The sequence below is a fragment of the Haemorhous mexicanus genome, chromosome 3, assembly GCF_027477595.1.
Source record: "Haemorhous mexicanus isolate bHaeMex1 chromosome 3, bHaeMex1.pri, whole genome shotgun sequence".
In the NCBI taxonomy this organism is placed as follows: domain Eukaryota; kingdom Metazoa; phylum Chordata; class Aves; order Passeriformes; family Fringillidae; genus Haemorhous; species Haemorhous mexicanus.
This window is the reverse complement of record NC_082343.1, coordinates 64,243,121-64,259,452: the sequence shown is the minus strand read 5'-3', so window position 1 is coordinate 64,259,452 and position 16,332 is coordinate 64,243,121. Positions and strand designations below refer to the sequence as shown.

The 16,332-nt window shown below is 42.8% G+C and overlaps 1 protein-coding gene across 7 annotated transcripts; it reads left to right on the top strand.

The window, feature by feature from the left end:
• Window positions 1-4,404: 4,404 nt before the first annotated feature.
• Window positions 4,405-15,505, top strand: RNF146 (ring finger protein 146). 7 transcript variants are annotated; one of them, XM_059842133.1, is made up of 3 exons: window positions 4,405-4,535; window positions 10,016-10,172; window positions 13,725-15,505. In XM_059842133.1, the coding sequence occupies exon 3, from the start codon at window positions 13,726-13,728 to the stop codon at window positions 14,782-14,784; it is 1,059 nt and encodes a 352-aa protein (XP_059698116.1). In that variant the 5' UTR covers window positions 4,405-4,535; window positions 10,016-10,172; window position 13,725; the 3' UTR covers window positions 14,785-15,505. The 7 variants fall into 7 exon arrangements, with proteins under 7 accessions (XP_059698116.1, XP_059698122.1, XP_059698117.1 ...); XM_059842134.1 differs by lacking the exon at window positions 4,405-4,535 and adding an exon at window positions 4,547-4,701; XM_059842137.1 differs by lacking the exon at window positions 4,405-4,535 and adding an exon at window positions 4,863-5,021.
• The last annotated feature ends 827 nt before the right edge of the window (window positions 15,506-16,332 follow it).

Sequence of the window (16,332 nt, the reverse complement as noted above, 5' to 3'; positions counted from 1 at the left end):
ATGAGGTATAGTAGTTGCATTTCCATACACTAATTTGGCCTTTAACTGACACTTTGTTCTGAATCTACAAAGAGCAACTGTAAATCAGTTTAGCTACAGTGCAGCAGGACTGTAAATGCAGATTGCTGAAACAGGCATAAACCTCAGCAGTTTCTAGAGAGTCAAAATGAAAAAAAACACTTGCAAACCCAATGGGGCTTTGGATTTCCATCAATCAACTTGCATTTCATACATCATTGGCACAACCACAATTGCATTTCAAGAGAGTTCAAGTGAATGTCATTTTGTCTCACTGACACCATCTTAAAACACTCGTAGCACAAGGGATAAGCTTGTGTCTTGGACTGTGAAAAACTATAAATATCATTTGTAAAAAGAAGTAATCCTGGAAAATTTGTGTATCTTAGTTTTTGATGACAGTATGACATTTATTACTTCAATGAAAATGGCACTGCAACATGGGGATCTTCTGCTGTAGGACAGCTTAAGGGAAAAGGAATACAGAGAGTGATAAGCAACAGGGGGTTCAGAAAGCAATGTGCCAGTCAAGCATAATCAAGATTTGTCTTTACTACTTTTACACATTGTAACTTGATTCTCAGCCCCTCTCTGGCCCCTTGCAAAGACCAGACAAGTGCAGTGCACTGCCAACTTAACACCTTCTCTGGACTTTACAGAGGGTTTGCTGAAGATGCAGGAGCATGGAACTGGCACGATACCACACACCATCCACTCTTCTGCCAATAGTGTTAACTCGCAGCAGCTTAGAGGTTCTCCACACCAACTTCTCAAACTGCTTTGATATAAACTGACTCAAAACCAGAGCAGAAGGAAACTGCTTTTTTCCCCTCTCATCTCAGCTGCACCAAATGCAGCAAGGATTGAGCTCTTGAGGAATGTAAGATGTTGGCACATCTGCAAAGGTTTTATATAGTATCATATAGATCTGAAGAAGCAGAAAAAATGTTTCACATGTGGATTAATAGTTCTCCACCATCACAGCAAAATATTAATAGTGGTACTGCAGACACTTAGCAGAGAAAGTGGTGTTCTTTAAGAAATAGTCTGGTGAATCTTTACTATTCAAACCACTGTATTAATTAATAATTTAGTAGTGAGCAAAAGACAAAAATTTCACAGTGATGATGTTATAGATCACAATAAAAATACACAAGGAGAAACACAGCAGACAACAGAAATGTGAAGCAAGTAGATGTAGAAAAGATACAATTGAGGTGGCTTTGATTGTAAGAGACAGGTACAAAGTAATAGGCATAAAGAATGCCACCAGTGAAATGAATAAGTTGTGTCCATGCCAAAAACAGAAACACAAAAAAAGATGTTTAAATAATACCCGTTCTGACTGAAACAGGAGCTGGTAATATGGATTGATAACCATGTAGTGAACATTTTAGAAGGTATATTACTAGAACTGATCCCCTTATTGTAATCTATTCAACTAGATACTTCTTCATGCTCCTTATTCCCTTAGTCTAGTGAGGTGCAATGCATTTAATTCTTTGGTTACTATCTTTGGCACTGACATTCCTTTGATTGCCATGCTTGCTCTGTAACTCATGGACTCTAAACTAAAATCTTTCATTCACAAGCACATTTTCTCAGTCCACCTGCAGCTCCAGTGAAACTCACAAGCCTTTCCATACATAGTCACAGACTTCTTTTTTATTAAGTACAGTCTTCTCAAGGTGTTGCCTTTCTTACAAAGCTGCACAGAATCAGAGTAGCTTTGCGTGAACTCTTTAGATCCCTTAAGAGCACAAGCCTGCTTTCTTTTTTTAGGTCATGTTCTAACAGAAACCGACAGGAATTTGGCCTCAATAGCTTCCAAAGGATCAAGGTCTGGTTCAGTAAAGGATTAAGGCTATTGTTGCTGAGCACACACTGCCAGTAAGAGACCTTTCTGTTTCCCTAATCTCTATTCTTTGACTCAGCCTCACACAGAACTATCTAAAGAGAACATAAGTTACCAGGTAAATGCTTGTCCTTGGATGCAAATACGCCACATTTGTTAAAACCAGCGCAAATTTTGGGCAGGCTTTTCTGAACTTTTAGAAAATAATAAGTGATTTAATGAAATGCATTTTTTTGTAGGTACACAGTTTGTGGTAATTGGGAGTGGGGCTGTGGCCGAGCCTCATCCCCAGTGGGCTACATCTGTGAAAGGCAGGTGAACAGCATTGAAAGCAATGAGAAATGGAGGGCCCAGGTGTGCTGACCAATCACTAAAGGGAACAGAGAGCACACAGGTGCAATGCATGAACATGAGGGGTATAAAATGTTGGGCTAAAGAACAAGAAGGGCAGATAGTTGGAGCCTTCTGAGGTGAGATGATGTTATGCTTCATGGGCAGGCATGTGAAACTGTCTCATTTAGTATGGTGTTACTCTTAAAGCCTTCTGAAATTATATCATGATACTCTGTGTATTGTGGCTGCAACATTTCTTTTGGTGATCCTGACTACACTTATAATTTAGTATTTTTAGAGTTGTCATCTCTTATGTTTTCTGATACTTGTGATTTCCATGGGTTTAAAAATCAAAAAGAGCAGCTAAACAGTAGCTTTAGTTTTAACAAGCCCTTGGGTTGGCAGTCTGCACCTTGAAGCATTTAGTTTTCCATTTAGGTGCAATGAGTACCTGGACACGCAGTCCCTTTCCCCATCTAAATACCATTCCAGCCTAAATGATGTGCGGATTGTTGTTTCCCATCCTGCTTTATTAAAATATTAGTACAACAGGTTTCTCAGTTAACAACAGCAGGTTGCATAGGTCTCTTCCCTGCACCTCACCTACAGGAGCAGCTCAGCTTTGGGATAGTCTGACCCCCCAAAATTACATCTGGGTGTTGCTGAGGCCCATCTCCACCTATTGGTGACTGCCAAAACAGCCAAACCTCTGCAGCCACCCAAGCGTGGCTGAGCAATGCACAGAAGCATGAGACACATGCTTGACTATCAAACCACCTAAATTTTCAGGCAAAAAATGAGCTACAGTTTCTCTGAGATGCAGAATATGCTCCTGGAAAGGCCAGCAACTCTTTGTACCTCTCACTGAATCCACTATCTGGCCTCATCGGTGGGAACAAGGGCAACTGCAACCTGCCTTCACATTAATCAAGCATGACAGAGTTGGGCAAGTTCATCTCCCCCAGCACTGCCACCCGGAATGAATCCCAAGAAAGTGTGCCTGGCTACTATTCTGGTCAGAAAGCTCCAGGGAATACACACACTGTGGCTCCCTTTCATCTCTGGTGTATTTGGATTGTGTGGCAAAGTTTTGGTAGTGGCAGGGGCTTGGGGAGGGGGCTACAGCGAGAAGCTCCCAGAAGGCTCCCCTGTGTCTGACAGAGCCAATGCCAGACAGCTCCAAGAGGGACCCACTGCTGGCCAAGGCTCAGTCTATCAGTGACAGAGATAGTGCCTGTGGGATTTAAGAAGGGGAAAAAATCTGCTCGACTTCAGCTGAAGAGTAGAATGGGAGTGAGAGCAAGAACTTTGTAGACCCCCAACGAAGGAGGAGGAGCTACTCCAGGGGGTGCTGGAGCAGAGATCCCCCTGCAGCCCCTGGTGCAGAGCGTGGTGAGGCAGCTGTGCCCCTGCAGCCCAGGGAGGTCCTTGGGGCAGCAGAGATCCACCCCAGCCATGGAGGATCCCAGGGCAGAGCAGGTGGGTGCCCAAAGGAGGCTGTGACCCTGTGGGAAGCCTGTGCTGGAGCAGGCTCCTGCAAGGATCTGTGGCCCCGTGGCGAGAGGAGCCCACAGCAGAGCAGGTTTGCTGGCAGGACTCGTGACCCTGAGGGGGCACCCGCTGGAGCAGGCTGTTCCTGAAGCACGGCGTCCCAAAAATCAAGAGTGGGTAGCCAAAAATGAGCTTGGAAAGAAAGGAAGGCAAGGGTAGTGTTTTTAGATTTGGGTTTATTTCTCATGATCCCGTTCTCATTTGACTGGTATTAAAATCATTTGCCCACGTCAAGATTCCTTTGCCCATGACGGCAATTCGTGAGTGATCTCGTCTTACGAGCCTCTGCGAGCCAGCTGCGGAGGGCAGTGCCAGGGCGGCTTTAGAGGGCATTTGGCGTCCAGCCACGGTCAGCCCGTCACAAGGCAGCACGACCTGGGCAGGGGATCCGGGAAAGGGACCCCTATGTGTGGAGTCGGGGCACTCCCGAGCGCCTGGCACCTCTCCCCACAGGGCACCCGCCGGGGTCGCAGCCGCCGGACCCTTCCACTTTCCCTCAGCCCGGGTGGGGCCCCAGCCGCGCGGGGCCGCCATGACACCGCCATGGCACCGCCGCGGGGCTCGGGCGTGGCCTCCCCGCGGCACCACGCGCGCGGCCCCGCCCTTGGCCCCGCCCCCGCCGCGGCGGCGTCACAGTGGCGCGTTAGGCCGCCCCGGCCCGCGCGTGACGTCGGCGCGTCCCGCGGTCCCGGCGGCGGGGCCGGAGGGAGCGGCAGGTGGCGGCGGGCGGAGCGGCCCCGAGCGGAGCTGAGCCGAGCGGCGCGGGCCGGCCCGGCGGGTGAGTCCCCGCGCCGCCGCGGGCGTGCCCGAGCTGGAGCGGTCGGGAAGGCGGCGGTGGCGGCCTCGGCCACCAAAGGCTGCTTCGACAGCGCCCCCTGCGCGGCCGCCCCTCGCCCCTCCGCCGCCGGCCGAGGTGGAGCGGGCGCCGCGGCCTTCCCGCGCGGGTGAGTGCCCTGAACAAAAGGCCGGCTGAGCCGAGCGAGGGGCGGCCGCCCGGCGGGCAGAGCCCTGCCCGGTATTGTTTTGGCGGCGGGGCGTGTGGGGGTTGTCGCCCGGCGCCGCCCCGCCCGCGGGGTCACGTGCCGGGTGTCGGGGCCGCGGCGGCGGAGCCCTGTCGGGAGCCCTTCCCAAGGCCCCGCACCGAGAGGCTGGGAGGGAGAGCCGGGACCGCCGGCAAAGCCTCCTGGTCCCTCCTGCCGGCCAGGCCCCCTTCCGCGGAGCCGTGTCCTTGCAGGAGGCGGCGCCCCGACCGGTGCTGAGCGAGGTGCGCGCAGAGTGCCTGACCGGGCCCGAGCTTAGGCTGGACTCGATGGCCGGAGGTCTTTTCCAACCGTATTGGTTCTGTGAGTCGGGGGTTTCGTTGTGCTGGGCAGTAAAATAGGTCAGGAGCGTGAGCCGTGGCGGCGTCACGCGTGGCGGAATCCCCTGTCCGAGCCGGCGCAGCGCTCTAATTCCCAGGGCGATGTGCAGCGCTTCAGTGTGTGGCTTCGCCCCTGCGGATGTCCCCGCTGAGCCCGGCCGGCCTCGGTCACTGCCGCCGGCGGCGTGAGCCGAGCGGCACGGGCGGTCACGGGAGCGCAGCGCGGGGCACCCAGACAGAAGTAACTAAGTGTTCCTAATGGAAGTGCTTTTGTTTCTTTGTGCTTGACCGCCTCGGCTTAAGTGTTTGCTTTGCATCCCTTCGGAATGTTGAAAGGGGGCGTGAAATGTGAAAACGGGTCCCGTTTTTGGCGCGGTACGTGTTGCCGCCACTGAAAAACATTAACTGAATGCGAGGGTTTTGTACGAATAAGACGATCGGAATGGTGGAATACTTAAACTGAAACTGTGGGGGGTTTTAATCTTAGTACAGCTTTTCGGTGATATGCCTGACAAACACTGTAGGTTTTGTTACTGGTCTGTAATATGCAGTTTTGTATTAACAATTACAAGGAGGTGTAGGGAGCAGAGCTTTAAAACGTTTTGCCTCTGTCAGGTTTGTAATACTAAAAATCACATCCTTCTTGCTTTGTTAGCTGCTGCCTCTGGATGGTGGGCTACTCAAAAATAGATTCTCAAGCATCTCTAGAAGTGTGGTACCAAAAATTACAGTGTGAAATAGTATTGAAGACACGTTGAAATCTGAATCTTCATTTGGCAATTTTGAATAAATCTTAAATATAGAATGTTTTTGCAAGAACTTGCTTTATAGTCTCGTGTGTTTAATACTGTAGTTTCTTTCCAAGTCTGACGAAGTGCCAGCTGTTTAAATTGCTATAATACAAAATCTCTACAGAGTGGGAAAAAAAGTTTGTTCCTTTTTCCTTCAAAATATATTGCATCAATTTAGAAGTAATTGAATTGTCATTTATTTAAAGAGCTGGAACTGCAGTATTTTTATAGCCCATTGAATAGTGAGCCCCTGGAAAAGTCCTCATATTGAAATTGATTTTTTTTTCCTCTCTTCTGTGCATCTTAATCAAGTCTATATCTATATATACAAAGAGATGTCCCTGTACATATTTGAGCTTCTGAAGCATTGGTGACTTAAGTTGAACCGGTTTCTGCTTCATTTTTTTGTGCACTTTTGCTTTTAAATGAGAAATTAACATTTTTCTTGGTTAAGTAGATTGAAATAGGATATATGCTCAAAATTCAAGGTCAGTGCTCCAATTGTAGCATAGGGAACAACCTCATTTTCAATACATGTAGCATTTTAATTCTGAAATGGCTGACTGTTCTGCACTTGACTATTCTTCTATGATTCAATTCCAAGTGTAGACATAAATGTTGGGGGTTACTAATATGCAATAGCCAGTGATAAGGAATTACAGGCAACCTGAAGCCTCATCGCAATCAGCAATTCCTGAGAATATTCTAAGTTTAAGAAACAGCTAGAAAAAAGTAGGCAAGCACAGGAAACAGTGAAGTTATTTATCCATTGTGCTATCCAGTACCAGGGACAGTTTTAAACATATCTGATGAGACTCAGTACCTTGAGCTGGTAGTGTATTGACACTAGCAGACCGTCAGACGGGAGAGTGATTTTTCCTATTAAATAAAACAGCTACCTTCTTTCTCCCCCCACTGTCTGACTCATGGTTACTTGTGGGAAGGGCAAAATTCAGGGGATCATTTTCCTCTCCTACCCACCAATTGAGTTAAAAATTGGGGAGCTTGATGGAAAAAAAATCCAAGTATTTAATTACAGAAGAGCATTTATTCTTGTGAAATAATACTGTAACTCTGCTGAGTTTTCAAGGGAGGAAATGATGAATTTGTGACAGGTATTTTAAAATGATCTGTATGGAGTTGCAGTATTCCTAGATTTCTGTTATTTGAAGTAGGACTCATATAATAGGCTGATGTTTGTTGAATTCACCAGTGTTGCACTTGTGTGTTTTTAGAAAGCTAAGATTTTACTTAGAGAGGAAGCTTAAGACTATGAATAACTCTTCATCAATGTATAGGAGCTGGCTTCCTAAATATGTGTGCTTCTGATTTTGGTTTTGGTGGGTTGGTTAGTTGTTAGTTGGGGCAAGGGTTTGTAATTGTTGCTGGGTTTTTTTCCCCCAGAGGAATAAAGGTGGAAACATTGTGCTGGGCCTGATAATTTACTGGGTCTCATAATTTAACAAGCACAGTTGGCTGAGCTGACTAGAAATTGTTTCATTCTATCTTGATCTAGTAAAAGCTTAACATTACTCTTAAGGAGAGCCTGAAGTCATTTTGGGAGATGGGTCTGGTGGGAAGTCCACCACTTCAAATTCTTAAAGCATGGAAGTAGTGGACATGACTTCTCCCAGTAAGCATCCTGAGAGACTTTCAAGGGGACAAAGAGAACAGTTCCATGCTGGCTGAGAGCCAGTTTGGATGGGAATGGTCCTGATCAGTGACACTGTCCTTCTGTCTGTTGCATCTTAAAGTTTCAAAATCAGTACGTGGTAGGATCCAGGCATTTAGGAAAGGATATCTGCAGGTTGCTGCAGATAGCATAACTCCTCATAGTACGGGAAAGAGAGGAAATTAATTGCTAAGTATAGAACGCAGCCCTTACCCAGGTGACTTCAAAGGAGGAGTCATCATCCAAGAAGGGGTGTGTGTGTAACCACAAGTGTTTGTCAGTCTATTTAGTAGAATTTTCAAGACTGGCTTATTAAGTAAGTAGCAATGACATGAAATATAGAGCTTATTTTATGTCAGTGTGTGTGAACTAGTTCTTTTCAGGACCTTTGCTGCAGTTGGGAAGTTGCCTTATCACAATCGTGTAATTATGCCTTCCTTGGATTCTTCTAAGTATGCATTTTTATTTACTAAGAAATCTCTCAGAACTGACCCAGCCTTTTTCTGCTATCTCCACACAGCATTTGGTTCTATGATGTGCTGCCTCTAGTAGTGCATTATGACAGGGAGTAGATAAAAGGCTTCAGGTGATACCTATTGAAGTAACAGAATGCCAGTTCCCAAGATGAAGGACTGAATACCACACCCAGAGCATCAAGCTTGTTGCAGCTGTCTCTTTGATCATAGAAAGTATAGTATCTTGTCTCAGTGGATTAGTAGAGCCACAATTCTAACGCAGTTGCCACTCTTGTTTGCAGATTGATGTGTGAATAAAGGAAATCTGCTAGAACTATGAGGGGAGAAAAGGTGGGGATAGGCTTGTTAATTTTTGCATTTTTCCTTTGGAGCTCATTCTAAAAATAGCTGTACAAAATGTTACATGGAGCTCAGCTATAAAGAAAATATCATATTTGAGTAATGCTTCATGCACTGAAGTCATCTGAGCTCTCTGATATTAATGATAAATATTCGATCATATGATAAAGGGCTATATCACAGAACACTGTAATGCTCCATCTTCTTTCAGGGACTTATCACTCCTTGACTTTACTTGACTCTTATGTCTTCTCTGCACTGTATTTATGCTGAAATTATTCTTTCCTTGAACAAATTGAAATCAAAGAGGTGACATTCTCAGGTCTACTTCAAATCATTCCTATATATAAGGAATATACAGGAAACTGGAAACTGTAGTTCAGGATGTTTGAGAATCATCCAGAAAGCTACAGACCAAAAGGAAGACGTGATTCTGTGGCTTATCTGGCTTTTTACAGAGGATTCACTGAAGGTGGTTCTCTTAGGTCAAGACTTTCATGATTAGGTTGTGAGAATGCAAGAGTTATAGTCTCTCTTCCCCTTCTGAGTTTGCAGATTCCTACTTCCCTGCTGTAGGAACTTTTAAGGTATTTGTTAGGCACTTAGTGGCACTTAGTGATTATTATGTTTGTGTGAAGTGACTTGGCTCAGATTCTGGTTGGTGGCATTCACCACATATATTGCGACTGACATCATCTGCTAGCCTGAAGTGGGGTATAGTACCTCTGAGGTGTGGAGGCTGAGTTCCATCCTTGTCCTCTTTTTTAGAGACCATATGCACTCTTTCTATTGTTGAACCTTGGAGCCCATCAGGACATTTTAAAGAAACAGAGGAAGATCCTAATTAATTTTTGTTGTTTATTTACCTTGGTAATCAAATATAGGTCATAGAATTTGTTTATAAGCTGCTGGTATGAGGGCATACAAATGTAGGTTTATAAGGAAGAAAGTGCTGAATGTTCTGAGGTTCATTCATTAAATGGATGCAATGATGTCTGTAAAAGAGGATGAGGATTCAAGGCTCTGAGCCTTGAAATATGAAGAGGCAAATTTCTCATTGAAATACGGAGAAGACCTGGGGGAAATCAGCTGTTCGTGCGCACTGCTTTTTCCTTAAGCATCTGATACTAGTCTGTGTCAGGACAACACGCATAGCTAGATGGTCCTTTGGGATGGTATCGTACAGATAGATAGTTTTATAAAAAGCTTTAGGGAGCCATTGTGACTTCTAAATATAAGGGATCATTTATTAGATCATTTATCATTTATTAAATTTGCATAAACATAACATGCTCCCAACTTTGGTTTTTTACTCCTTTTGTGAGGTCACACTATATGGAAATGAGCAATCAGCTTACTGTAGTAAAAAATAATTTCCTTTTATAATGCTTAAGAAAGAATTTATTTTTTGAGCCAGACATCAAAATAAAAACTGTGGATCAAAATTAATGGTTACAAAAAATGAAACAGAAGTCCAGTGATAGTTTTATTGAAAATAACATACATCAAGTAAATAAAAGCATTGTAATTTCCTTTCTGTAAGAGAACTGTGGCACTGTACTTTGCTTGCTTGTACCTCTGGACAGCATTGTAATGGTGGTATTATTTGCTTTCTGTTAGTTTGCAGAGAAGCTGAAACGCTGTAGTGTACCACTGAGCAGGACAAGTCAGGAATGAGCCAGACTTGGGAAGGAGGACCTGCCATCCTAGCTGGAGACATCTGAAAAGAGGACATATCAGTCTTGTGGCATGCTGCAGTAGAAATTACTAAGAAAAAGTAAGCTGTTGTTTTGTTAATGAACTTGTATGTCAGCTCCTTAATGGTCTGCTTAGTTGCAGTTATAATTTGACCTGGAATTTGAAGTGGTTTTGTGTGAATTTACATTTTCTTCCATTAGAGTACAAGAAGACCTGGGGTCTTTTCATGTAGTTGTTACACATCACCTCTTCCATACTTTATGTATTGATGAACGCCCCATAACTTAGAAATTAACTGTATTATTTAATATTACCAGTAAAAACCACAAGAGGTGGGATCTTGCAAGATTTTGGACTAATTCCATACTGTCTCAGTCGGTTTTAGGCTGGACTTGTTAAAATGCAGGGTTCAGGTTCTTTTTGGTCCTTTATTTATACCTGAATTGAGGATCTAAATACTTAAAATAAAATTATTTTTAGAATTATTCCTTGAGTTTAGTTATTCTTAGTCAAGAATATGATTTTTCCATGATGCCAGGAGTGTTTTAAAGGGAACCCTATCCCCAAAAAATTGAGCTTTCTTATTTGATAACAGTTCTGATATAAAGCCTGTTTCGATTGAACCTTGTTACAATATATTACTTTTAATTTTAGGAAAAATACTGTGTGGTCAGTTTTGTTTAATTCTTAGTACCATGAAGTTGCTTCCACAACATAGCAGAATAGCATTCCAAGATGTTTGTCCTTGGTTCTGAAGGATTACCTCTTCAGTAAAAACCTACATGTACATCCTTCTACCAGTTTATAAACAAACTCCATGACCTAGATTTGGTACTAAGAAGGTAAATTAAAAAAAAAAAAAATTAGCATCATGCTTTAAAAACAAAAAGGGAGACAGAATCCGTGTAGTTGATATAAATCTTCAAGTGCATAATTGTCCTGCATTCTGAGCACATGCAACTGCAGTTGTGCTTATCATATCAGAGTTTTATGTTCCTGCGTAGCGCTTTTAGAGATAAGGCTTTGCTCCTCCAGCTCTATTTGTTTTATACATAACATTTTCCTTAGAATCATTAAAAATCAAATAGGAATTTCAAGAGAGAGCATTTATTCCTTTTTAATATCCTGCATTATTATCTTGGTCTAGTAAGGGACCCCAAAGATCTCTCAAATTAATGGGTGACCTATTGAGCACAGTTCAAATGTTAGCATTTTTTGCTTTCAATGAACAGGTGAGAACTTTTAATTCTTCTTTTAGTTTACCTCAGGGTAAACTCTCTTTTGTTTAGCTCATGTCACAATTTGGTTTGTCAAAGTGCATTGCCTTTTTGATCCCTGCATTGCGTTTTAATCACCTCCAAAATCTTAATTATGATAGGTGACTGGTGTAGAAGCTACTTACCTACAGGTTGTTTTAATCTTTCACTCTGAAAAGGATAATTTTATAAAGGATATTCAGGGAGAAGCATCCTTTTGTAAAACTATAGCATGGAAGTCAAAATCTCGGATGCTGTGCTTTTTTGCATTGTATTATCTCATTGTGGGGGCACTTGAAAAGTAAGATCTTTTCCCTCAGCCGTGGTTAGCACAAATTAATCAATAAATGGATTTCTCTTTCAGCTCTTCTGTTGTGAAATGATGGTTGGGTTGTGTTTGTGGTATTCTGAAATCTCAGCAGACTTTCTTCTCCCCTTTTTCTAATAAGTTTCTTGGTATAAACCCCTACATTTGCTATAAAAATCTGTCGCAAAATATGTCCTCAGAAGTGTGAGGCTTCCAAAAAGCAATTTGTTCACAACATGGTTAGAATGGATCTCACAGGTTCTCACAGGTGTGTGCTGTGCAGTAAAATCACAGTTGCCAGCTGGTAGTAATGCTCTATGTGTATCTGGCATGCTGATTTAAGGACTGTTATGCAGATTGGTCATTAATCTCAGAAAAAGAAATTCAGATAAGAAACTGAAACGTAGATGGATACAATTTTGTGCTGCTTCAGGAAAAAGTATTTGAGCTCTAGAGCTTTTAAAAGAATTATTTGATAAAAAAAGGATTAAAGAGGCATTGGTCTTTGAAGAGGAAATTTTAGTGATAGAAGGGAACAGACAGCATACAGAAAAATGTTTTAAGTAAATAGCACATGATATGTTATTGTAAAGATAAATATAGATACTGAAGCATAGGTTTTTGTTTAATCCCAGCATATAGTTATAAGATTTTTAAAACAGTGGAAGCTTTAACAGTAGTAGTAGGCATTTTCTCTTGAGGTAACACGTTTGGTTAGAAATGTGTATAACATTAGAACAGGCTGTCCAGGGAGCCTGTGGTATTTCCATCCTTGCAGATTTCAAAAAAACTCAGCTAGACAAAGCCACAGTTGTCTCATCTAGTATTGGTGTTAGTGCCATGTGGAGTAGGAGACTGGACTAGGTGACTCTAAAGGTCCCTTTTGGCCTACATGCTTGTGGTAGTTTTGTATTAACTATTCCTAGCTGCCCATACAACAAAGACTACTTTCACTGAAAGGCTGTTTTGTTGAATATCAGTCTTGAAGTTTCTTGGGGATTTTAAATAAAAAAAGGCACCTTTTTAGGCCCCATTCCCCAAGGCCTGTTCTCCTCCCTCATTTGGTATCTGGTATTTGGTTTTGATTGTTAATAAAGAAAAAAAAAAAATGCCATGAAACAGACCGTGAAAGATTGCCATGGCAAAAATGTAGTTGAGAAGGCATTTGCATATTTAAGCTAGAATTTTTCAACTGCTTAAATCCTACATGATGCCAAAGTGATGCAGTTTTGCATTCCCCATTCTCTTACAGTTACAAAATCATCTTTAATAACATAAATAAGATATGGCCAGAAAAAGTAAAGGCAATTACTTCACAAGCCAGTCAAATCAGAGTTGTGTGTCTTCTGCAATACACCGTTGCTTCTGCTGGTCTGCAGTGATTCCTTTTGAGAGGTAGTCACATATCTCAGGGAGTTCACTTGATGTTTAAGAAAAAGGAGCCCAAGGTATCTTCTGAAAGGCCACCTCAGTTTTCAAATCTGGTTCTTTCTGCATCCCTGGGGTTGTTCTGAGCTCAGTTTGAGGGTAGTGTACCATGGTGCATGGGAACTGAGAAACAGTGGGGGAACTCTTCAGCTGGGTACTGCTGTCATGCTTATTTTCTATTGTATAAACCTAGTCTGAGATACTGTTCAGGAAGTCCCTTAATCAAACAGATGGTCACCTATAGTCTGAAGAGAGATTGTTTAAGTTCAATTTGCAGCTACATCACCTCTTGAGGAAAGAACCATAATTTCTTAAAATTTTCTGAGGAAGTACCAAAGTAACTGGCTGGCTGAAGGTTCATTAATCAACCCTACTTCAGGCAATGAACAGAGAGAATTCCAAAATTTGTTTTCTGACTTGGTATGTTAACATGCTGCAGATTAAACAGATAAAAGGTTGGTGACCAGCAAAAGAAATCCTCCCAGTACTCAATGTAGTCCATCATCTCAGGAAACAGTAACTTACCTTAATTTGAAGTAAACATCTCACTGTGTGGATGTTGAGGTGAAATGTGGTGCAAGGTGCTAGTTTAAGTTGACATAATAAATAAACTGATTTAAATTTCTTTGATCCTCTGCAGGATGGCTGGCTGTGGTGAAATAGATCATTCAATCAACATGCTTCCCACAAACAGGAAGACAAATGAGTCGTGTACCAATTCAGCACCTTCCCTGCAAGTCCCTGAATGTGCTATCTGTCTGCAAACGTGTGTTCATCCAGTAAGTCTGCCCTGTAAACATGTTTTCTGCTATCTGTGTGTTAAGGGCGCTTCTTGGCTTGGGAAACGATGTGCACTCTGCCGGCAGGAGATTCCTGAGGATTTCCTTGACAAGCCAACCTTATTGTCACCCGAAGAACTCAAAGCAGCAAGCAGAGGCAATGGAGAATATGCTTGGTACTATGAAGGTAGAAATGGCTGGTGGCAGTATGATGAACGTACCAGCAGAGAGTTGGAAGATGCCTTTTCCAAGGGTAAAAAGAGCACTGAAATGCTAATTGCTGGTTTTTTATACGTGGCAGACCTTGAAAATATGGTTCAGTACAGGAGAAATGAGCATGGACGTCGCAGAAAAATAAAACGGGACATAATAGATATACCAAAGAAGGGAGTGGCTGGGCTGAGGCTGGACTGTGACACCAGCACTGTCAACCTGGCACGAGAGAGCTCTGCTGACGGCGCGGACAGCACACTGACTCCAGGGGCTGCAGCTGTGCAGCCTCTTGCATCCATTTCTGTGAGGCCCCTACCAGCACTAGATGGCCAGCTCGTGAGCCCTTCAACGCCATCACCTGATGCAAGCAATTCTCTAGAGAACTCTTTTGCCCAGTTGCAAATAAATGGAGACAGTATGGCTGAAAGGAGTCACAGGGGAGAGGGAGAAGAAGACCACGAATCATCATCTTCTGGTAGGGTGCCAGCCCCTGACACCTCTGTTGAGGAGACCGAATCGGATGCCAGCAGCGACAGCGAGGATGTTTCTGCCCACCTTCAGCAACACCTGTCCTCTGGTCAGCAGAGACACTTGAGTGCTGGTGCAAGCCAGGCAGGAGCAGACAGACCAGGGGCAGGGGGTGGGGTGGCAAACACAAGTGTAAGATCTAGAAGGCCAGATGGACAGTGCACAGTCACTGAAGTTTAAATCTAGAGCCATGCGAAGAAAAAATACTCAGTTGTAATTTTCTGTAAATTTTCTGTCCACATTGGCATTGCACTCAAACCTAGCAGCGTGTTTGGTGGGTGGGTGGGGTGAAGGGGAGAAAACAGATTTGGCCTGTTTTAACTTAAGTCTTTTAACATGTCTCAGCTGGAAGACTCTTTAACTCTAGGAAACTGGGTTGTCCTGTTAATGGTTTGAAAGCTGTTTAGCAATGCCCAGTTTTCTTGAAAATGTCTTGTGTTTATTTTGTAGCATTTTCCCCTTGAAGATACTCTATCCCTTTTTGGCCAATGTATATCTACTGTACAACTTGAATTGTCTTCATTATCTGACTGTTGCATTAAGTGTCTTACTACTTTCTGCATGGATTGATGTACGAAAAGAACACTAAAGCTATGTGGAATCAGGCAAGGTGTTGGGTGTGAGCAGGATGCTTAATTTAATGTGAGAAAATAGATGTGAGTTTGGAGTTAAAATGTGTTTTTACTAGACAAGAGCAATCATTTACCTTCTTTCAATGGAAATGTAAAAATGCTGTTAACTTGTGTTGCAAATCCTTACCTTTGCATTCTTCCATGGCTTTTTCACTGGCTTTGCCATCTAGTCCTTGTAGTTTTGTTTATTGAGATCTTTCTTGATCTGTCTTGTTTTTGTTACAGAATTTATAATTTAATAAAACTACATTTTATCAGTAACAATCTCAGATATGTTTCCAGTTTAATTGAACTTCACTGAAGGAATTTCAAAGAAAACGATCATAAAACAGCTTTCCATGTTTACCAGAAGGGAGGACTAGTTCTGAGTGGCATCCTGACATTCTTGCATCCCTCACTGGCTGTCTCTCAAACACAACACTGTAGGCGTCTCATCTTTTACTGAAAAATCTTGAGTTGCAAGCTTAATACTCACACAGACATCCACAGAGCTGATTAACTCACTTCACTGTTGATGGCAGGCAGAATTATCACACACAGCCTTATTTTAACATCAAAAATGTTGATAAAAGAGGGTAAGTTATCAAAGTTGACCCTGTAACAAAGGACATGGATATTATGGACTGTGGTGCTGTTCATCTGTTCATAGAAAAAACTATGGTGGCAGTACAGAAATTGTAGCTTTGTGCTTGTATTAGCAGTGTAGGAGCTGCATTTCAAAAGACTTCTGAATGTTAGAAGCCAGATCTTGAGAAACACAGCTTGTCATTCATCTCTCTGGCAGTTCTTTAACTTTTTTTTTTTTCAGATTGAGAAACAGCATTAGTTGATTCTGGACTTTATTTTAAAATAAAGCTAATTAAACTCCGATTCTTAGTTCTGTATCTCAGAATAGAAAGGTACAGTAGCTGATACATAAGTACTACTGATATTAAGACAAAAGTTGCTTTAAGGAAACAACCATTTGAAGGGAATTAAAAGGCTGACTTTTGAAAATGGTAGACTTAAACATCTATAACATTCTTCTTACTGTAATGATGGATAGCATGTCTGACCTTGGGCAAAGTTGTGCCCCTCCTCTGCTGCCTACAGGTGA